The sequence below is a fragment of the Thermobia domestica genome, chromosome 15 (genome assembly GCF_964235325.1).
Source record: "Thermobia domestica chromosome 15, izTheDome1.hap1.1, whole genome shotgun sequence".
In the NCBI taxonomy this organism is placed as follows: Eukaryota; Metazoa; Arthropoda; class Insecta; order Zygentoma; family Lepismatidae; genus Thermobia; species Thermobia domestica.
In genome coordinates, this window is record NC_137468.1 from 142,272,482 (window position 1) to 142,289,366 (window position 16,885).

Below are 16,885 nucleotides of genomic sequence, written 5' to 3' on the forward strand. Positions count from 1 at the left end.
TTAAAATTATTATGTGAAGCTTAAAATTATTACTGTACGTAAAATTATTACCGCCATGCCATTTACTAAGGTGAAACATCCTGAAATACATGTTCATCAAACTCCATTTTGAAATTAACACAACGACAATACGTATATGGTACGATTAATGGGATAGCTTTAAAGTATAATTATCTCTTAAGGTTTAATTTCTGATAACTAAAATATTGTCCAAAGATAACACATACGAGGGCTATTTTTAAGTAAGGTCCGATTGTCAATAGAGAAGCAAACTTAGTAAAGATAGTGTCACATATTTTTGATTATTTCCTCTCGCCAATACTATTTTTTGATTATTTTGATTACATTAAGCTATTATTCTGCCATGTTTGTTCAATCACTTATCATGGCGTTCGACAAGATTTTATATGCCCACGTTGTCTGTACAAAAGCTAATCTTCAAACGTTGTTTTCACTGCGGTCATTGGCTATGTTTGTTGTTTCTGTCGAAATGTGGGCCCGCGCTGTTTTCCCAGCATGACTTCGGCATGAGACGACATCAGTTGCCAGTTGCAGTTGTAGCGCCAGTATGTATGGTTCAGTATAGATAGTTGAAATGTTTCGTCAAATTGAGCACCTACCAAGTATGAAATAAGGTCTGTGATTCGATTTTTGACAGCCGTACAGCTCGAACCTGCGCCGAGTGATCATCGTTTCTTCCCCTACTTGAAGCAGTTTCTCGGCGGTCAGCGGTTTGATACCAATGAAGAAGTGAAAACAGCGATTGAAGATTGACTGTGGTTGTAGACAAATGATTTTTACGACTTAGGTATACACAAACTTGTCCAATGTTATGATAAATATTTAAACAATCATGGTAACTATGTAGAAAAAGTAGCTTAATGTGTACAGAGGAAATAATCAAAAATGTATGGTGCTATAGTTACTAGTTTTCTTTCTATTGACGATCAACGTGTACTTAAAAAATAGTCCTCGTATATTAGTCGCTAGGTCATATCGAGCTGTACAAAATAACATAATTGTTGCTATAATAATAATAATAATAATAATAATAATAATAATAATAATAATAATAATAATATGCTAAAAACATGTCTTTCGTTGCCAATAATAATTGTTATGTTTTTTTTTTCTGGAAGAAAACATGATATAGGTACCTATATACGAGGGACAATCAAAAAGTTCCCAGTATTCTGTTGTAGTTCTTTATTATCACAATATAAGTACACATTTACTTAATCACTTTTAAAATTGGAATCTTCGGAACACACATACGCACTTGTTCCACCGCTACTGCGATTGCTGAGAACACTGACGAAAGTCCTCTTTGGTATCTTCCGAAGTTTAGGCGTCGCGTTGGTTTTCATGTCTTCTGCACTGGCGAAACGAGAAAAGGCCTATTTTTAGCTTTGGATAGAGCCAAACATCCGATGGTGCTACACTGTTTTCAAGACTATCAAAGTCTGAAGCAAATTATTTCCAATTTGCACATGCACTTGATGTTTGCGTGTTGCTCGATCTGTGAAATTTCACCAACTGATCACCACACACCCTTCGTTCAGCTACATTACTCGTACATTACCTGTTATGATGTGTTAATACTTGTCAAATTCATAATTAGGCAATCTAAGGACTTTACTGTACAAGACTGATTGTGATTGAATCACAAATGCCAAAAGTAGAACAACACTCCGGGAACTTTTTGAGTGTCCCTCGTATAGTAAATTACACTGTTGAGTAAAGATTTTATTGTTTGTTTTTAGTAACGTTAAAACATATACTTGTTTATGCATAAACTACTTGTAAAATCATATAGAGTTACGTAAGAGGTAAATTTATTGTTCTTTCTTTCTTGGAAATCCGGGCTTTTAAGTCTACCTTAAATCTTATATATATATATATATATATATATATATATATATATATATATATATACAGTGGCGTATTTACGATTTTGTTTCGGGAGGGGCTTTGCCTGGAAATGTGAAAATTCTGCAAGATATTTCATTTACTTTACTATACTAAGTAAGATTTCGGGGGGGCTTAAGCCCGGAAGCAACCCCCCTAAATACGCCACTGTATGGCGCTAAATTCATTGTACAAAAGCAGAGGAGTGATTCCTGAGAGTAAAACAAAAAAGTTCCAATAAACATAGGGCGAAAACCCCATCGTTTACGTGTTATAGGCTGCCAAAAACATGAAAGAATGAATTTTAAAGGTTCATAGCTCCAAAACTATAGGACGTACCGTTGTCGGGTCAAGACATTACTTAGGAACTAGTACGTGCCCTATCCAAAAATGTGTGTTTCAGAATCCTGAGGTGCTTCCACAACAATTTTTTATAGGGAGTTTGACTACGGACCTATGATATAAAGTACTCTCCAACTATCTCCATAAAAAATGTTGCGTGAGTACCTTAGGATTCTAAAACATGTATTTTTGGATAAAGCACATACTAGTTCCTAAGTGAAGTCTTGACCCGACTACAGTAGTTCCCATAGTTTTGGAGCTATGGACCTTTAGAATTCATTTTTTCATGTTTTCGGCAGCCCATAACACGTAAACGATGGGGATTTTGCCCTATGTTTATTGGAACTTTTTTGTTTGTTTTACTCTCAGGAATCACTCCTTTGCTTTTGTACAACGAATTTAGCGCCATATATATCGTATACTAACCTTTAGAATAATATTGTTTAATATTTATTTAAAATCATATATTGTTTAGTAGCTTCTTGAATGATATTGTTGCAAGCAAAACCTTTGTAACATGTTATTGATTTTTCTTCCAAGACTACTAATCAAATCTATATCCACTTCACACAAGATATCAAGTAGGCTTTTCTCTCTGTTTTCGTGTCAAGTGCTTTGATAACATCTTACAAGACGTTTCAACTGCGTGTTCAACACCAAGGTCGAGTGAGTCAACATCGAAAAAAATACTACCAATACTACAACTACTTTCAGTCTTAATGGAAATGGAAATACGAATACATTCCACTCCTTTTATACAAAACAAAACTAATAATATTTTCATTTTCTGATAGTTTTACCAGCATTCGGTTCTTTTGTATTTTGTTTCCGGTAAAACCGATGTTCAATTCACGGATTCCCTTCTTTCTTCTTCTTCTTAAGAATTATGTCCTGATGATGAGAAGATAAGCACGCAAACAGAAGAAGAAGAAACTTCTGAATTAACTTCACTAATACATTGCTTTTACATTCATGTTTCCACAGACGAATTTCATGCCCTACTTGAAATAATTTATGGGTGTATGCAAACACTTCAGTCTTTAGTCCGTTTCAAGATTACTTGTAATTTAAACAAAACACACACATCTGAATGCACTAACAGGGAATCCAACAGAGGCTATCGTGAGTTAAACAAACTTAAAAAAAAAAAAAAAAAAAAAAACAGAAAGGGATGCAAGGTATTAAAGTTTGTTTGGTTAATGGTTTAAAAGGGAGAGAAATGAAGACGAAAAATGCGTCACTAAAATTTTAGGTGGGAACCAGAAGCAGGCATTTAAACCAGTTAGAAACTAAACAATTCTCGAAAATTAATTATTGAACGCGTGTAATACATTTGCAATAAAATAATGACTCACCTGTAATGTTCCTCTAATGCAGCGTTTCCCAACCGGTGTGCCGCGGCACACTGGTGTGCCGTGAATGGGCCGCTGGTGTGCCGCGAGAAATCGAAACAAAATTATTAATTTTATAGCAATCAAATTGCAAAACGTAGAGAAAAATGTATATTTGTATTTCACATTACTATGAACCTCTACTATGAATCTACAATTTTAAGTTTCATATACTGAGAAAAATCCATTCTCCAGACAGCGATATATTGTACAAATATACGGAAACCTCTTGCTTACTACAGGAATCAGTACGAGGCATACGCTATCCTTATGCTATATATGCACTGCCTAGATGCATCCTAGATGCTATATATGCCTTAGATGTTACATCATGCCGTTGCAGACTATTTCGTAACTTGAAAATTTAAAATATCATTCAATCCTTTCAAAAAAAATTACCTACATTTGTGTTTTAAAAATAAGAGATATTTAGTGACCTTCCTTCTTAGTAAAAAGGTTGGATACAGTTTTTAAAAAGAAAGCGTATTTCTAAAAACCTGAGTCCAATTTTTCATTGCATTTGTTTTCTATTTTTAAATTTGAATGAAAAATAAGCATAATTATTTACCACGGGGGAAAACCAGTGATCGAGCTTTCTTCTCTGTGAGGAGATCAACAATAACAGAAAAAATACCACTGTGTTTTATATTTACAAATAATAATATCTATAAGTGTGCCGCGAGAATCCAAGTAACACCCGTAGTGTGCCGCAAGTTGAAAAAGGTTGGGAAACGCTGCTCTAATGCGTGTTTTTCAGCAAATATTTCACTTGCTCTAGCAGACAACTTTTTTTTTTTTTCAGATTACAGCGTTTAAATTATTTTCCTATGCAGATCTTTACATAGATGTCACAACTAATAGTGATACTTTGTAAAATATGGAGCTTTCTTATATGAGGTATCTCTTCCAGTTAAGAGCTCTTAACTTATGTATAAAGTAAACCTTCTTTTGTCTTTGTTATCTTCGTGTAATAATCTAAATTATTTCCACCAATCAATGAGCGCTTATTTTTTTCGAGCAATAACATCGAGTGACTCCTTTAAGGACTAAAAAACATGTTTAGTTTATTCGTATATAAATATGTTAATAGCTCTTAACTAGAAGATAAATTACTGGTTATGAATACCTCATATAAAGAAGCTACAATATATACCCAATATATATTCTGAGGCCATGATGGTTCAGTGGTAGAGCGTCACCTCTGATGCATAGGGTCCTTGGGTCGATCCCAGCTCGCACCAAGTGAACTTTATGGTGGACAAACATCGTATGCGTGGGTTTTCTCCGGATTTTCCCGTTTCCTTCCATTTTCTTCATTCCACCATTTAATTCATTTCTCATCATTACCGTCTTCTTTAGCCTAGCCGGCATAAGCATGGGACGTAAAACTTAAAGGTTTCATTTCATTTTTTCCAATATATACCCTATATATATCGGCTATTCTAAAAATGGCGCACACGAACGACAGACTGCTAATTTTTAGATCAAAATAAACTGAAAACCATATATAATGCCATATGCCATATATAATGCCGTATCTTTCAGAGCCTTCTTCAGCCGTTATACGGAATCAAAATTTCACTATATAGCAACGTTGCAGATTAACCTGGAACCAATAGCATTGCTCTACAAATCCATCAAGCAGTTACATCGATTGTTATGCTAATAAGTGATGCTAATGTCAACGTATATCGACTTCAACTTCCATCTGGAAAGAATTAATGTAACTATTTGATAGATTGGTAGATCTTCTTTGCGGTTCTCCATCTGCGACGTTGCCACATAGTGCAATTCGCTCCTCCAGACGAGAACCCGAAATGTATGCAATTATAATTGCATACATTGCATATATATCGCTTTATTTTGACTTGTAGAATAGTACTCTGTAGTCCGTGGGCGCCATTTATATATATATATTCAAAGTACCATTGTTCATAGGCGCCGATTCGAAGGAAATATTGGAAACAGAGGATCAGGGTTGCCCAACAGACAAGATGGGACAGAGCTCTTCCAAGAGAAACAGATGTGCTGCTTTTCAAGACGAGAATTCACTTTCAATACATTTTTTCCATACGAGATAGCCTCAGTTCTTATCTCTCAGATATTCATGCAGGCCCGCAACAGCCGAGGGGGCATAAGTATGTTTGGGGAGGCACAAGTCATTAAAAATTTTAAACCGCTCTATATCAATAATTACTGAGATTTTGTATGCGTGGTAACTACAATTTTAATTTTATATCTTCACTGAAGATACCTACTATAATAATAATAATACTAATATTTAAATAATAATAATAATAATAATAATAATAATAATAATAATAATAATAATAATAATAAAAATAATAATAATAATAATAATAATAATAATAATAATAATAATAATAATAATGAATATTTCAAAACATTTATTAACCTGTACAAAAACTAACGTGGAAATTTCTGAGAGACTTCATATAATGAAATTCTATTTATTGAAGTATATTTGAAGAAGTAATTCAGGATTTTAGCAGCGTAATGGAACTATTAATTTTCTTTATCAACCTTTCATTTATTTACTTAGTTTTGCCACAATTTCTTTCACTCAAGGTATCAGTAAACTGTTTTATCCTTAATGTGGACAAACTAAATGTAGGAAGCTCTTAATAGTATTCTTACTAATTTAATGATTTAATTTGAAGCTACATTAGAATAGATTAGATTAAGTATGCATAATAGTCTTTAATGTTTAAAACTATTTAACTAACGATATCCGAGAATTTTATTTAAAAATGCATATTTAAAGAGAAACGAAATAAAAGATAAGGACCACCGTACTAAGCTTTCTCCTTTACATTTATTAAATTAAATTATGTTGCAGTTACTACTAAAACGTTTATTTATGAAATATTAACAAAATTATAATAGGCGTTTTCGATAAATTTGAAGAAAACTTACCTCCATAGTTAAGCTACTTCTTGTTGATTTTTCACCTAAAATGACATTTGTCACAATAGGAGGGTTGTTATTGTGTTTATTAATAAAATATGAGCAAAATCGTCTTTTTTTTTTTTTTTTAATCATCTAAACAACACCTTGAGAATATTATCAGAAGAAACGACACACACCACATTATAGGGTTATTTATGAAATATGAACAAAATCGGCTGAGAAGTTTTTGAGGAAACCGTCCGAAAATAAGATTTAATTTTTTGAGTTTAGCGTCCCTTTCAGCAGCGAGGCTATATGAAACATAGACCTACAGCTTAACGATCCAAACCACATGATCTCCCATCGAGAATTGAACTGAATCTTCCACACCAAAGGCGCCTAAGGAGACTCGGATGTTTTTTGACGTGGGAGACCCAATTCAATTCCCGGCGGAAACTCATGTGACAAAACTTACTCCCAAAACCAAACTATCGGTTGCGAATATCTTCAGAAGAAACTGCTTACACCACATTATAGGTTCTTAGTGAAATACTTACAAGATACCAATAGATCGTTGCATTTATATGGCTTCACAGATATACTTTTCAATTAAACAGAGGCCATTACATGTTAAGAAATGTGATACTCCAGTACTTAATAATTTAGAGTATTTAATAAAAACATAAGTAAAGAAACTTGTATAATGGTTTATTTTTCACAGATTCAGTTTTAAATTCAATAAGAATTGGTTTCTGAAACAATTCAAATTTAAGCCAAATAGTCCTAATAACAAAAGATAAATATCTGGGTCTGTGCGTCACGCTAATACTAATAATAAACAGTTAGACGAATAGATGTCGCTACCTGCGCCATCGCGTGTTGAAAACATGCAGGCAATTTGCCGACTTAAAATTACTAGTAATATTTAAAGCAAACAGTAATGGTTCTTGAGGAAAGTAATATTGGTAAAAAATATCATTTATTGCTACAAACTAAGAGAAGAAATATGTTCATCCGATTCTCGTATGCAACAATTAAAACATTTAAGTAAAGTGTCTTCTATTTGAATGTAAATATACATATCTTTTAACTTCTATTATGTGAATAACTTGAGCCATCTTGTACATTTTCAGTTGCATTATTTCCCAATGCCACCATCAAATTTCAGACGTAGTAGTAACCTCTATGGTTGCTATTTTTTCTCATAGACTCACCAAGACGAGATGACTGGCGCTGCCTTCCATCCTCTCGACGACAACTTAATCATCACGCATGGGAAAGGCCATTTGACCTTTTGGACGAGAAGAAAAGACGGATTCTTTGAAAGAACGGACATAGTCAAACCGGTAAGTAAAATCAGTTGCATCGATTTTACCTTCACTCGTGAATTTTATTAAATATAAGATGTAATTTGTAGACATACAATAGAAATTTGCACGGGCTGGGGCCGAGCTCGTGGGCTTAAGCCCGACCCGGCCCGCGGGCCAGACTCGGGGCCTATAAAGCATATATCACTTCGGGCCCGGGCCGTAAATTTTGAAATATACAACCATATTTATCGGGCTTTTTCGGGTCTAAGTTTGTAAATATACTGAACGATGATATTTATTGGACCGTTCTTTCTGGAAAACTTTCAAAGCACAACTGCAAAATTAAACTTGTAATTGCTGTAAATACAAATACAATTTTGCGCTAATTATTAAGTTTCTGTCATTCGGGCTTATTTCGGGCTCATTTGATTATCACACGAACTCGGGCCGGGCTCGGGCCTAAATGCTAAAGCATATTTCGAACTCAGGTCGGGCCTCACATTATAAATTCACGGGCCGGGCCGGGCCGGGCTACGGCTAGAAATTCCGGCCCATGCAGACCTCAAGGGTTTCTGTGACTTGCAGTTGAGCACTAGACGAAGGAATAGGTATTTATAGATTTCGAAAACGCAATAATTTTGAAAGACAAAGAGAGACATAGGCAGGACAAACATGATAGTGGGTAGACATACTTAGAATAAAATTTAGCAATTATAGTTTTAACAGATTTTCTTTCCGGGTCATTGTGTATGCTAGTAAAGTACGATTTTTCAGGCTGAATGTTGCTAAGAGTAAGCTGGCTTAACTGTCGCTAAATTAAGATGTTTAGCATAAAAATGCACATCCGTAGGCGAAATGTACTATATATTTTCTGTTACGAAACATTACTTCGCATAAGAGCTTGTAGCTGCAAGTTTTCTGGAAATTTAGAGGATAAAATCGATAAATCTTCATGCAGCTACTACAGTAAATTTCCAAAGGATCTTCCCCTTAATATTACACATTTTATGGAAGTTTTGTTTTCAAACTAAATTTTTGAATATATTCCGTATTAATTGTGGGATAATCCTCAAACATAAGTCAAAAATCGCTCCTGAATGTAACTCTTTGCAGAGGATAGTTTTGATTATTTTCGTGTATACCGACTACTAACATACAGTGTGTCTAGTTGAAAATATGCCAATAAGAACTAGCGAACCAATCGAGCCATTTATTGATGACTTTTTCCCCCGTTTGTATTTAACGTAAAGATGGAACGGAGTACTGATTATGACGGAAAGGATCTATAATGAATGGTTAAATGCTTACGGCAAGTTTGCATCTTCCTTAGTTTGAATTGAAGAAGCAAGCTTGTGTTGCAAAAATAATTTAAGCTTGATATTAGCTTGCATGTGCAAATTTAATTTAACAAGGATAATTTAACAAGCGCAATATTGATTTGAATGTTACATACAAACAATCTTTTGCTTCAGCAAGCATCTTTAAGGTTACCATATCAAATTCAAAGAAATTTCGTTCTTTGGAAACTAGGTGTTTGATGTACAAAATACTTTCTGCAAACTGTTTTCGGGAATCCTCGATATGATATTTTTTGCAAGTTAACAACTAATTTTCAGAGGACAACGATACAAGGCCACAGTAACCTTGCAAATTCTCTATTACTGGAGTAATTTATTTAAAATGATCTCTTTTTCCTTCGATGTCAGAAATTGGGTTCAATTCCCGGTGGTAGCCTATGTGATTTGGATTTTATGTTAAACTGAAGATCAAGTGTCATAAAACCTCTACTGAATTGGAATGTTGAACACAAAAGACAAATAATTCAAACTGTTTCCGTGCAAGAATAATGTACGTACAACAACTAAACGCATTTGAATAAACAATAAATATATACTACTCTGTATAAAAACAGTTGTTGATTTGGCTTGTTTGCACGTTTCAAAATGTGTCACACAACATAGCTTGCCGTATGTAACATCATGTCGGGTTCATGACTAAAAATAACGTTAGGCTGAAAATATCACGGAATGAATTGATACTTTCTTCTTGTATAATACTGTTAGATTTATGGGTTTTATTATGAACGGTATTAGTTATCTTTATGCAAATTAAATAATTTAATTCTTGAAGAAGAACATTAATATTTTAAAAAATCAATAATCAACAAATTAATTGTAATCTGTTGTTTTCATTGAAAGAAATTGAAGAAAATAACTTTATATATTGAATCTATAATGGCGCCATATAGCCTTCAAGAGTGAAACCTTTTTCCTGCTTTATCTAAATTTATCTTAATTTGATAATTTATAGGAGTTCCGTACTATTATCTTTATATTTTAACATTGTAAACTTTTACGATCCGTTTACTTTTTTACTTTCAACAAAGTAATAAGTGATTTATTGCTCTTAATCTTTGAATTATATATATATTTATGACCCTAAAAACTTTTTTCTTTTGTGTTTGTGAACAGGCTTCTCGGACTCACATAACAAGTTTGCAGTTCGAGCAAGATGGCGACGTAGTGACTGCCGACAGTGACGGATTCATCACGATTTACTCCGTCGATAGTGACGGTGCTTACTACGTTAGAATGGAATTTGAGGTAATAAACATGGATTTACATTCTATAATGAGATTGTTACTTTTTTTTTATCTTATAGAGAATGCTAAAATAGGGTGTCTACTGGAGTTAATTTGGATATTTTCAGTGTCATGATGGAAAAATTCCAGTATACTACGGTGAACTTAAAAAAAAAAAAAAAAAAAAAAAACTGAGTGCCACAGGATGTTACGATATTTAACATCCTGTAAAATACGTTGACAAAGCAAAGTCTTCTTTAATATTCTAAAAGACAAAAATGCACAGAAACTAGTAGGTTAAAATCAAAGAAAGAAAGAACCAGAAGAGTAAGTGTATTCTCGACTTTATTTCTTTCAGAGTGCCTATCGTAATCCACATTCACTTTTTATCGTGTGTGTTGGCCTCCACTCACTTCTCACGGCCAATCTTTTCCTCATCTAGTTCACCATATTACATATACTTACTATTTTTTAACATTCGTATTATATTTGGTACAGAAATACTCTCAAGTAGAAGAACAATTAATTACAAATATGAAAGAGAAACATGCTTAACGTTCATGCTTACATATTCAGATGTGTTACTGCTTTGACATTTCATAAATATTAAATGAACACAAACTGTATACAAAATAAATTAAAAATTAACATTTTGTAAATACTTATATTATAAACACTATGCATTTTCTTTCTCGAATTAGCTAGTTTTTAAAGATTAGCCAATTAGCCCTATCAGTACTTACACCCAAGTCATTGGGCTGTCATATTGAAGGGTTTCAAGAGGATATTTTTACATTTCTTTAGTGTTTTTCAATATTTCAAGTATAAGTCCAATTTTCCTGCAGCTTTTACTATTTAAAGTATTTCCAGCATAAGTAGACACCCTGAAACTTATTACTTTAACTTTACTAGATTTGTAAACTACAAAAATATTTCTATCTGCCCTCTCCTCTGGTCTAGTGGATAATACGGGGGCCTGATGCACGCGGTTTTGCATTCGATTCTTAGTGGAAAAGGCTTGAAATCTGAACGCATTGCAGTAGTTCGAATTCCACATTAAACTGTAAGTCCACGTTCCATATAGTTTTGGTGCTGAAAGGGACACTAAATTCGAATCCAATGAATTTTCCTCCCATCTCATGAAGCATTTTAGCGAAAATGCTTGTTTTTTGCGTGTGTTTATGTCTTAATTATTATTTTTTATGAGTAATTTATCTTCTATTCCTCCTTCAGAATTCCTTTGCTTCAACTATTTTATCCATAAGAAATATCTCCTTAATGTTTTTTTAATACGGTGTTATTATAGTTTTCCTTTACTTTAAATTAGCTAAAAAGGAAAAAAGAAGTCAGAAAAAAGACATGATAAGAAATTAGTAAATTGTAGACAAATTAAGAGAAAGTATTATTCACATTGAACAACACGTTCAACATAAAACAAGTAAAAATTAATAAATTTGCTTGTTCTTTCTTTCTTTATTTATTGTAGATCAATATAAAATTCACGTTTATTTCGGTTCTCACTTTCTCTTCATTTTTTTATCAAATCTCCTGTGTGTTTCTTCTTTTTTACAAACATTTCTGTGATTTTAAATAAAGAAGACCTGATAATAATACCATATTAAAAAATAGAGAACCCTTCCGTATACAAGTTTTACACACTCAACATTGTTGACTTTTATTATCCTCGTTCATTTTGTATGAAACCTTGTATGAATTATACCAAATATAGTTAAAAATATACATGTACGAGTAACAAGACTTAAATTTATTATTTAAAAGTACAAAACTATCTATGCCTCGTAAATAGTAAATAGTAAATAGGAAAGGCGTAATCAAAACACTAAAGAGGTACACTGTAAGCGTATGAGAGGTTTCAGCTATAACGGTTTGTCAAACACAGAGGGGCAGAAGTAGAGAGAACAGAAAAGAATTAAAGAACTGAAAAGCTGAGAAGCATCCAGATAGGCGTCATGTTGGGATGCAGGATCACACAGCCACGTGATAATGTTACCAGGCTATAACTAGACGGAGTTTATTGGAGAAAGATGAAACTGAAGATCGATAGGAGTGCATGAGAGCAAAGGGATAAATAAGAGAAACGAAAAGAAGAAAAATGAGGAAAAATACTTGTATAATATATGGAAAAAGAATAGAAAAATGGAAAAATATAATGAAAGGAATAAAATAATAATAATAATTACAAATTATTATTATTAATTTATACATTAACTAATTGTCCTTTTGGTTCGCATAAACAATCCCTACTCCTGCAGAGCTTAAATTCCCCATCTAACTTCTTATTTATCATTGTAAATTTCTTCTTCGTCTTCTTCTTCTTCTTCTTCTCATTATTATTATTGTTATTATTTCCACACATTTCTTATTTTGGTTTATTTACTATTATTATTCTTCTCTCCCTCACCTCATGCGACTTATCCGTTACATTAGTTTTATCTTTCTTCGTTAAATTTTCTCTATTAACTTGAAAGCACTATCACGTGTCCACCTGGTTCTCTATTGCAATGAAGCTCACCTTACAACCTAGAAACACTATCAAGTGACTATCTGGTCTTATATTTCCCTATTATTATTATTAAAGTCCTTGATAATAATAACCCCCTAACTTAACTTATACAACATTGTCGTAAATCCGATAAGTTGTAAGTTGATGACTACATGACAAAAGAGAAAACATAATCAGAGACAACAAAAAATAGTGTAACATACATTTTCTCTAAATGGCTCGTAGAGAGGGAGCAATCACATGAACACTTCATAACTGCTTTCCTGCTATTTCAATCCTCATGCTTTCCTCTACTCCTCCCGTATTTTTTTAACCTTTTATCTGATAAGTCATTTAGCGAAAATGCTTATAGTATACCATTTTTCTTCTGATAATTACTTATCCTTTTCCGTTTCTGAATTCCTTTTTTAACCACAAATATCGTAATGTAATGTATATATTACCAAAAGTAAATAAGAAGACGGGAGGATAACAGAATAATAGAATTTACTTTTTACCACATTTAGAAATCTACGTAATTTAGAGCGTGAAACTAATTCTTTGTCGCTATATAGTATAATATAATTAGAGAGAACGTGAAGTATGAAGTGAAGTAAAAGCACCGATAGGAATGTCGAAATAGGAATTTAGGAAGAAAATATGTATATTTTATAGATCTTTGAATGAAATTAAGTAAAATAATAATTACATGTTTGATGTGGAGTATTGTAATCTGTGCGACAAAACATGAACACTATAAAAGCGATGTAAAACGACTACAGACTTTCGAAATGTGAGTGCAAGGGAAAAGGGAGAAAATTAACAGGACCAACATAAAACCGTTGGAGAAGGAGGTGAAAAAGAATATTATTGAAGATAATTAAAGAGGGGAAAAGAAATACGCTACAATGTTTGAGAAAAACCGTAATCTAAAAGACGTGATACAAGAACATGGCAGAAGAGAAATTAGAAACCTGGATTAACCCTTTAGAGACGGATGTCGGTTTTTCTTCAGAGACGTAAAGAAAAATAGACTCTCTGAAAGCTAGCCAAGCTTAGGGTTGAGTATTGAATGACTTATTTGATAAATTAAACGTAAATAAAGCTTATAAATCACATCTGTTCTCTCCATTCAGATGGTGTGTTTATATACCACACTCGTTCTTAATGGAACGATCGGACGTGTGTTTACATGCCACACCCGTCTCCAGATGGTTAAAAACTACAATTGATGGTCGATATTTCAAAAGCATAAAACTTCTAGATGAAGCGAAAGATATTAACTCAAGGTTATGTCGCATGAAAGTTTCTCAATTTGCTGCAGATGACCTGTCAATGATAACAGATTACTTTTAATGATTATGCCGTTTATGCCGTTTAGGCTAAGGGAAACGGATGATTAAGGCATGTGAATGATGATGGAAGAGTTAGTAGAATGAGAAAGTTTGAGGAAACGGGAGTATCCTGAGAAAACCAACGGACACGATATTGTCCACCACAAACTTAATTGGCTGAGGATCCAATCACGGACCCCACGCACCCCAAGTAAGAGCTCTACTACTGAGCCACCGTGCCCTCCTAAGAGGAGGAGAAGGAAGAGGAGAAGAAGAAAAACGTATCAGCTGGAATAAATTCTTACAATATTATGTCCAAAGATGAGATATACCAATCGATAAATATCATTGTGTTGAACAAAATGATTTGGTGAGTGTAAATACTCATGCGTAGTTTTCGAGGAAATCAAAAAGAACGATTTGTTTCTGTGAACCTATAAATGAATAATTATACGATAACCACGCCATCTATTAACATGAAACTAATACTAAAGTATACAGTCCTTATGTTTTTCATTGTTTTTCATTAAAACACTAACAAAGGCTACAGTACACCGTAAGGCTAAGGAGATATAGCCTAAAATTATGATTAACTCTAAAACTTTTATTTATTATTTAATTACAATACTGTCCAAAGATTTTATATATATATATATATATATCAACAAAATTATATGCTCGACAGTAAATTTTCATGCGCAATTCTCTACAAAAATCAAGAAAAATGAATTTTTATGGCGCTAAAAGTGTGTTTCAGTTTTTTTCTTTCTTTTTAATTCTGTTGGAACAGATTATTTATATATGTCTACATACTAAAGAAAATATATCATTAACCAGCAGATAGTAACAGCAACACGCATGATCCTAACAGTAACTTGTAATCCTTCTGCACTTTGTTAGAAGAGAACAGACTCAATATACGGAAAGCATGAGGCTTTATTAGAACAACGGACAGCCAAAAATGAAATAGCACTATAAAAATGAGGATATCAAGATAAAAGAGAGAAACATTTTCAATTCATATCGAAGTTTGGTTTCAATTTGTACTCTGTATCATATTGTTACTTTTAAATAGTAGTATTGAATATTGGATAAAATTATGTTGTAAATATTGCAAATATTGCATAGAACAAATGTTAATATTGGGGCCGCGGTGGCTCAGTGGTAGAGCGTTCACCTCTGATGCTAGGGGTCCCGGGTTCGATCCCAGCCCCCGCGAAGTGAACTTTGTGGGGGACAAACACCGTGTGCGTGGGTTTTCTCGGGGTTCTCCCGTTTCCTACCACTTTCTTTATTCTACCATTTCATTCATTACTCATCATCACCGTCTTCTTTAGCCTAACCGGCATAATCGTGGGACGTAAAACTCAAAGATTTAATTTTTTTCAAATATTAATATTTTTGTCTCTATGAAATCTGAAACTCACTAATTTGAGTTATTAAATAGATGTCAAGGCGCGTCACACAGTGAGAAAAAAGCAGGAAAATTTCTTATTTATCCCAATCCATCCTTCCGAAAATTTCCGTCAAGTCCCAAGTGCATATACCTCGCAAAGAGTAGATGGAAGCTAGGACATAAATAATAACATAAATTATAAAGACAAGTAGAGTTTTAAGAATAACTTGATATAGTTGTCGGGCTGTCTCCAGGCTGCACCAAGAATATACTGTTAATCCTGATTCACAAAATCATATTTACTATATACACGTAAGAATTATTTTACCTAAGTGATTTTTAGCAATACGTCTTTGTCATTACTTAAATAATCTTAAATATCTTGCTATGAAGCAAAGATTGTGTTGGAAAACAATTTCTTCTTGCTTCTTAAATACACGATAAATACTCTAAAAATGGAATCTCAATATCAGTTAAGGAATCTGCTTGTGTTACTATAAGTTCTATATATCATTAATGGAGGTTTTAACCATATATTTTAATACATTACATTCTTTGATATATATATATACTATACTATATATACTATATATAAAGTAAATATTATTTTGCCCATTTCAGGCTCATAACAAAGGCATTAGTTCTTTGGTTATGTTGTCAGAAGGTACGCTGCTGTCAGGCGGAGAAAGGGACAGAAAAATTATTGCGTGGGATTCTCTTCAGAACTACAAGAAAATTACAGAAACTAAGGTAAGTTTAAAATTAAAGTTAAAAGTCTGTAAGTAGATGGTGCTTGAAGTTGTTCAAAAAGCTGAGTGGTATTTTTCTATAAAAATTTAGTTGTACTTCATCATACGTCTGATAATATTATGTTAACTTGCTTCGTTCTGTTGGAGCTCAGATGCATTGTATGGGAAAAAGGAAGTCGGGACACAAGAATTTTCTGTGTACGGCATGTAGAAATTAGATAGAAGAAACTTATTTATGAGGGAATTGCCTAAGCAGATCCTATGATGACAGACATAAATTTGGAATACAACTTGATATTTTGATGTATGAAAAAAAGAAAAGAAAGAAAGAAAGAAAAAATGTGTCTTATAAGGTGTTAGGTCGAGCTCTTCTCTAGATGGATTTGACACAAGAAAAATTCTAAGTGTCATTTACGATCAACTATTGTTTGAAAGACAAAAATATATCAAACCATCAGACA

The 16,885-nt window shown here is 33.1% G+C and overlaps 1 protein-coding gene across 3 annotated transcripts in view; it reads left to right on the forward strand.

Annotated features, from left to right (window-relative positions):
- DCX-EMAP (Doublecortin-domain-containing echinoderm-microtubule-associated protein) overlaps window positions 1–16,885 on the forward strand; it is a 386,324-nt gene that overhangs the window by 335,359 nt on the left and 34,080 nt on the right. For all 3 annotated transcript variants that reach the window (XM_081740217.1, XM_081740218.1, XM_081740219.1), the window contains 3 exons: window positions 7,760–7,897; window positions 10,333–10,464; window positions 16,297–16,425. In XM_081740217.1, coding sequence (XP_081596343.1) covers window positions 7,760–7,897; window positions 10,333–10,464; window positions 16,297–16,425 — 399 coding nt within the window. The remainder of the gene's footprint in view (window positions 1–7,759; window positions 7,898–10,332; window positions 10,465–16,296; window positions 16,426–16,885) is intronic.